General features: G+C 40.4%; 1 protein-coding gene across 1 annotated transcript; it reads right to left on the bottom strand.

Annotated features, from left to right (window-relative positions):
• Nucleotides 1-271: 271 nt before the first annotated feature.
• On the bottom strand, nucleotides 272-6,226 carry LOC306893953 (tripartite motif-containing protein 16-like). Its single transcript, XM_079456146.1, has 7 exons — nucleotides 6,173-6,226; nucleotides 5,284-5,854; nucleotides 4,923-5,018; nucleotides 4,441-4,653; nucleotides 1,794-1,944; nucleotides 1,658-1,708; nucleotides 272-1,388 (listed from the first exon to the last, which is right to left on the bottom strand). Exons 2-7 carry the CDS (start codon nucleotides 5,848-5,850, stop codon nucleotides 1,093-1,095), a joined length of 1,374 nt encoding a protein of 457 aa, XP_079312272.1. The 5' UTR covers nucleotides 5,851-5,854; nucleotides 6,173-6,226; the 3' UTR covers nucleotides 272-1,092.
• Nucleotides 6,227-6,587: the final 361 nt, after the last annotated feature.

Below are 6,587 nucleotides of genomic sequence, written 5' to 3'. Positions count from 1 at the left end.
CGTGTCTAGGTGGTACCTGGTTTTTGCAGGCGGACTGCCACCAGCGTGTAGCAGTTCTCTCATCAATTGAAAACACACGAAAAGTGTAAATAAAGATTGAGTTTATCATGAAATGGTTCAGGCATGAAAACTGTGATGTGGAAGAAGATAACCATTGAACTTTCTGAAAGAGTTCTTCAGCAACAGAAGGATGTGATTGGATCAGATCTGAGTGACACGTTTTTATTCCTGTAAATTGAGCCGATGATAGAAATCAAGCTGACACAACACTGAAGCTTAACGTGTTTATTGGCCACAATGTCAGAAATGTACGGTTTCGTGTATACAACAATTATACAGACGACAAGAAATCAAAAACAATCATGCACCTTTAAGGCTGGTTGAAGATTTACATAAAAAAAGAAAGATTTTCATAAATCACACATTCAATTTGAATGTCTTACAAATTTGAGTGAGTAAATATGAACGCACGCACGCACAGAAAATCTATGAACGCCGCCGTATCAGATGTGAAATCTATCAACTGCAAATGATCGTGAAATTGCGCTCAGCTGAACAGATTTCGACCTTTCAGTGATGTCTAGATAACGTCATTGATATATGAAAGAGCACCTGTCAACATCCAAATCCTGTACGAGCGGCAAGAATCACTGCAGCTCTTGGGCAAAGAATAGTGCGCACGTCTGTTAAGACCCCTGGCGTGACGCTAAGCACTTCTCCACGTCAAATACCGTTTTTATAAATATGAATGTTGCTGTGGACTTTTGCGTACGCATGCTTTCTGATCATATGTGCGTACTCACGTTTTATAAACGAGGCTCATCGCATCCGGTGAAAAAAGAACTCTATAAACCACAACAGATGTCAGTATAAATCCCAGACGATGATTTACAGGCTCTTAAATTACTACACGTGACGTTCCTAGATGTTTTAATAAGAGAATAAAGCGTAATGGAATATTGATTTGGCATGCTTAGCATTCAGACTCATGCGTCTAACAGTATAAATGACGAGTGTTCTTCAAGTCCAAACACAGGATAGAGAGGTTGAGTGAATGTGGTGTGAACTCTGTGGATGAGACTCATCGTGTTGTTAAGAACGCTGTAGAATCCGTCCAACTGCACAGTCAAGACCGTTTCCTTTTCTACTGATGCTCTTATACGTCACTGCAATATCAACACCCATCTGACCCTGTCCACGCCACTGCACCTCCCAGTAACAGCGTCCACTCACACTGTCTCCACACATGACCTCAGACCAGCAGTGAAATCTGTCTGGATGATCTGGGTACTGCTGGCGTGAATCAGTGACTGCAGCCGCTCGGTTCCCTTTAGACAGTCTGATGTAATGATTCACTGTGTCTGGATCCAGTGTGAACCGACGGAAATCTGATGAAAAGAACTCAATGTTAGACATCATCACAGGTGAAGCGAGCACATTTTCATAATAACATCAATGTGTTCTGCGGCTGAAGTCCTTTCAGAAAATTAAACATTACCGGTCGTTCTGCGATACCTCACTAACATTACAGAACCTACTGTCTGAAATTCAAATGATCTTCATCACATTTGGGTACGATTATTTGTACACATCTGAGCTGTTGTAAAGTTACTGTTATTCCACTGGACTGTATGATTTATTAGTCTTAGTAACTTACATTGTAGGTATTCCCTCCTGCTTTTGGGTTCAGGCACCTGGATGCTCGTCACTATGGAAACCAAATGACATCTGCTGTTTAATTTGATACTGTTTACAGCTTTTCTAAAACACTGAATTCGTATCCATCAGTTTACCGGAAATCTTTTTCATCTCCTCTCTGCAGAAATGCTGCAGTTTCTCTCTGAATTGAGACACAGATTTCATATCTTCATCAAAACGAGACGTCTCGTCAGAAGTGACACTGATGTTTTCTGTTGATCCAGAGACAGAGAGCCGCTGGAAACTCTACAGACACACAGAAACAAACAACAAATCAGAATCAGAAAAGATTTTATTGTGCAAGTGCACATACACACAGGTCTGGTTTATTATCTCCGTGGGGACAGTCTATGGGCGTAATGGATTTTATACTGCACAAACTGTATATTTTATGCCCTACCCCTAAACCATCATAGAGAACTTTCACGAGTTCGCCCTCGCCAATAAACAGCTCCTTGTTGGGATAGATGGTAAAGCATGGGAAAGAAGGTTATGCGTATTTGGCGTGTTGTGCAGGGAGTGGGCTCCGAGCCCGCCGGATCTATCCGAACCCGGAGCACTCTACCCTGCTCAGAGCAAGTGCTCCGGGCTCGGAACCGGCTCGAGCCCAGAACACACCCCCCCGAGGGTCCTGCGGGACTTAGAGAAAATGAGAGGAGCTGGGGTGGAGGAGGGATGCTTATCTGGCAAGAAGCTTTAGGTAAGACTGTTTGTCTATTTATGATAGAGCTTGCAGGAGCTGATAGGGTAGATACGGTGATTGCTGATGGTGAACCAGCCTAGATAATTAAGTAGAGATTGCGTGCTCGGCTGATAGGTGATTGCTGCTGATGGAACATCGGGCTGATTTATATGCTTAGGTTCCTCCCGAACTTTGTTAATAAAACATCATTTAAAAATTTTGAGATTTTCAAAAAATATGCTTACATATTCAATTCAATTCAATTATATTTATAAAGCGCTTTTCACAATGTGCATTGTTCCAAATAAGCTTTACAAGGGAAAATAAGAAAAACACAAAAAAGGCCCGACGGAAGCCTCTTCTAAGTGCAAGACACATGAAAGACCAATAGTTAAATTAATCTGCAAAAATGTCAACAATTCAGTGTTTTTCTGTGTACATCAATGAGAAAAAAATGAACTTAAATTATTTTAGCAAATGGCTGCAATATAACAAAGAGAGAAAAATTAAAGTGATTACTTTCTGTACCCACTGTATATAGCTGGGTATCATCTGCATAGCAATGGAAGCTAATTCCATGTTTTTTAATAATGTTTCCAAGAGGAAGCATGTATAATGAGAATAGCAAGGGTCCTAGAACCGATCCCTGAGGTAATCCATAATTTACTTGCGTTAGATTGGATGATTCCCCATTTAAATGGACAAATTGATGTCTGTCTGACAAGTAAGATCTAAACCATTGTAGTGCCTGTCCCTCAATACAGGGATAATTGTGTAAACGATCTAGAAGTATGTTATGGTCTACGGTATCGAAAGCAGGACTAGGAGTGAGATGTTACCTTTATCTGATGCTATAAGCAGGTCGTTTGTAATTTTTACGAGCAGAGTTTCAGTGCTATGATGTGGACTGAAATTTTTCGTGTATGTCATTATTTTGTAAGAAAAGGCACAACTGAGTGGACACTACTTTTTCTAGTATTTTAGACAGGTATGGGAGATTTGAAATCAGTCTATAGTTTCGTAATTCATTGGGGTCTAAGTTTAGTTTCTTGATAAGAGGCTTAATGACGGCCATCTTAATGGGTTCTGGGACATGGCCTAGATTAATTGACGAGTTGATAATGTTATAAATGGGCAATAAATTTAATTAAATCCTCCTGTTTTATAGGTGAAAAACACTGTAGCCTTTCTTTTGAGGTGATGGTTGGTACTAATTCATAGGACAGACGTTTTTACTATTTTGTCTCGTATGTTTTCACTGTAAAATAATTTCATGAATTCATTTCTACCAAGGTGTGGCGCAATTACCAGGTCAGGTGATGTCTGTTTATTTGTTAATTTAGCAATAAAAACCTTGGATTGTTTTTGTTGGTTTCTATCAGGTTACGGAGGTGCTCAGCCTTTGCTGCTTTTAGTGCCTTTTTAAAACAGTTTGCACTCTTTTTCCACGCCATTTTAAAGACCTTTAATTTGGTTTGTTTCCATTTGCGCTCCAGTTTACGTGTTTCTCTTTTAAGGGCGCGAGTGGTGCTATTGTACCATGGTGCAATGTTGTTCTCATTCATAGGTGCGACAGCTTCTAATGTATTAGAGAAAATAGTGCCCAATGGGCTGGTCATGTCATCGAGTAGTAGTCTTAAGTAGTCTAGTCTAGAGTGTGATTATATCGATGAGTCTGTCCTTTAATTTGTTGTGTTACTTCAAAAGATTGTAGCAGTTCTGTAAACGCCACAGCTAAAGCATCATTAGCGCTATCTACATCGAAAATTTGTTCTTTATCAACGTTAAAAATATGTCCTGTAAGAAGTCGACAAACTCTTTCAGAAAACCAGTATAGGGACCAGGGAGTCTATACACAGTAGCCAATGAAAAATAAATCTATGTATATCATTTATAATATAAATATGAATACAATCCATTTGATATAAAACATATTTTGCCTATGGGGACCTCAATTTTGGTCCCCACAGTGACATGAGTCCCTATGGGTTTATGTGCATTCAGGTTTACATACATACACACATTTAATTGTGATCACTGGCTCATTGAACTGTATTTACCTGAAGAAACTCAATGTGATCTTGTGTTTGCGAGATCTTCTCCAGCTCAGTGTTTGTTTTCTTCAGATCATCAATCTCCTGCTTGAGTCGCTCCAAGAGTCCTTCAGCTGGACCTAATGCAGTCTTCTCCTGATCTCTGATCAGCTGTGTGACCTCAGACATCAGTTCAGTGAACGTCATCTCACAGTCCTCCACTGCTGACAGTGCACACCGCTGTAACACACACACACGTCTGGCGTAATGATTTCAAAGCTTTTGGCCCGCGATGACCTCAGTTTTGGTCCCCGGGAGACACAAGTCCGTGAGTTGGTGTTTTCAGGTTTAGGTCCCCACCGGGATATACAAACATACGTTACACTTCTCACCTAGACGTTTAAATCCATTGACTTTAATTGATACGCATGTCAATGTGTAACACAAGAAAATGATATTAGCATGTTGCTCCGATGAACTCTGACCGTGGAATGACTGACACATCTCACCTCACGAGAGTTCACAGTGTCTCTGAGCTTCTGAAGATCTCTCTCTCTCCTCTGGATCTTCTGCTTCAATTTATTCTGCGTTTCTCCCAACTCACTCTGAAAGAAAGTTGATTTAAACCTGAAGAAAGTCACTTACCGTAACAGGGAAAGATGTTTTAACAACCACACACCACATACGCGCACACAGCAGTTATGAAACAGACGTCAGTGAAGAATGAAAGAGGAAGTGAAGATGCACAGACACAAAAGAGAAACACTTCGGCCATCTACACAACTCACCAAATATAAATGATCAAGAGAGCACATATTCATTTAAAGATAGAAGAGAAGCACAGGCAATGACATTAAATCATTTTCTCACTCGTTTCTCTGTGTTTGCTGCTGAAATTGATGCAGTGTCGTGATTTCTGTGTTCATCCACCAAACACAACATACAGATACATCTCTGACACCGATTACAGTAAACCTCCATCACTTTATGGTGCCGAGGGCAGATCATGTCCTGCAGGCGTCCGGTGGGATCCATCAGGTTGTGTCTTCTGCCTCTGAAGAGATTGTCGTGTTGCTCCAGATGAGTTTGACAGTAAGAGTTGAGACACAGCAGACAGGACTTGATGGCTTTGTGTTTTCTCTCAGTACAGACGTCACACTCCACATCTCCAGCTTCAGCGTAACAGACATCAGAAAGTTTCGTCTTCAGTTTCTTCACCATCTCAGACACGATCACATTCTTCCCTAGAACAGGTCTTGGACTGAAGGTTTGTCTGCACTGAGGGCATCTGTAGATTCCCGACTGATCTTCTTGATTCCAGCAGTCTGTGATGCATCTCATACAGTAAGTGTGTCCACAGGGAACAGTCACTGGATCCTTCAGTAGATCCAGACACACTGAACACATGAAGTGATCCTCTGAAAAACCTTCTGCCATTTCACTGCATACACACAACAACAGTTGGTTTTGAAGAGATGCTTTCAAATGAAAGTCATCATTTATTCACCCTCATGTCAAACCTGCATGAGTTTCTTTATTCTGCAGAACACACACGTAGTTTTTTTCAAGATATCTTGTTGTGATAGAAACTCATACAGGTTAGAAATGACATGAGGGTGAAACTTTCATTTTCATTCGTGCACATTTAAGATCAGTATTCAAAACTCCTTAAAACATTTACATTTTAAACATGAAAATCTTAGGAACGTTTCTTGAGAATTACGCAGTAAACACATAATGAATACATTATAAAACTTACGTTGATTTCCGCACTGATCCATTCAGCAGATGAGAAACAGAATATGATTCTTGTAACTCATCCAGACAGCAATAACTTCATCCTTCCGCTTTCATTGGTCAGAATGACGTCACACATTGTCAGGGGCTTCACCAAACTGAATATAACATTTGTTTAGTTTGACCTCATTGAAAAAAGTACATGTACTTAATTCAAGTTTTAATAACATGTTTCTTGGCTCATTTGTAAACTTCCATCACGAGCGCTTTCTGGCCGCCACATATATTATATATTATTTATTTCTTACACTCAGTCATGTGATAATAGCGAGACAATATCCCAGCGAACACTGGAGCACATTCGTTACCATAATAACGTTCCAGCGACGTCACTTTGTGCCGTAACAGTGTACATCGCTGGGGCTTGAGGATTTCCT

This window comes from Barbatula barbatula, assembly GCF_947034865.1.
Source record: "Barbatula barbatula genome assembly, chromosome: 5".
NCBI lineage: Eukaryota > Metazoa > Chordata > Actinopteri > Cypriniformes > Nemacheilidae > Barbatula > Barbatula barbatula.
Note: the sequence above shows the minus strand (reverse complement) of the source record. Positions and strands in the feature narration are given on the sequence as shown.

Excerpts from the sequence above, each read along its gene's own strand:
- LOC306893953 (XM_079456146.1), bottom strand. The coding sequence starts at position 5,850 with ATGGCAGAAGGTTTTTCAGAGGATCACTTCATGTGTTCAGTGTGTCTG. Across the intron at positions 5,019-5,283 it reads CAGCAAACACAGAGAAACGA|AGTGAGTTGGGAGAAACGCA; the intron begins GTGAGAAAATGA and ends ACTTTCTTTCAG. Across the intron at positions 1,709-1,793 it reads GGAGATGAAAAAGATTTCCG|TGACGAGCATCCAGGTGCCT; the intron begins GTAAACTGATGG and ends TGGTTTCCATAG.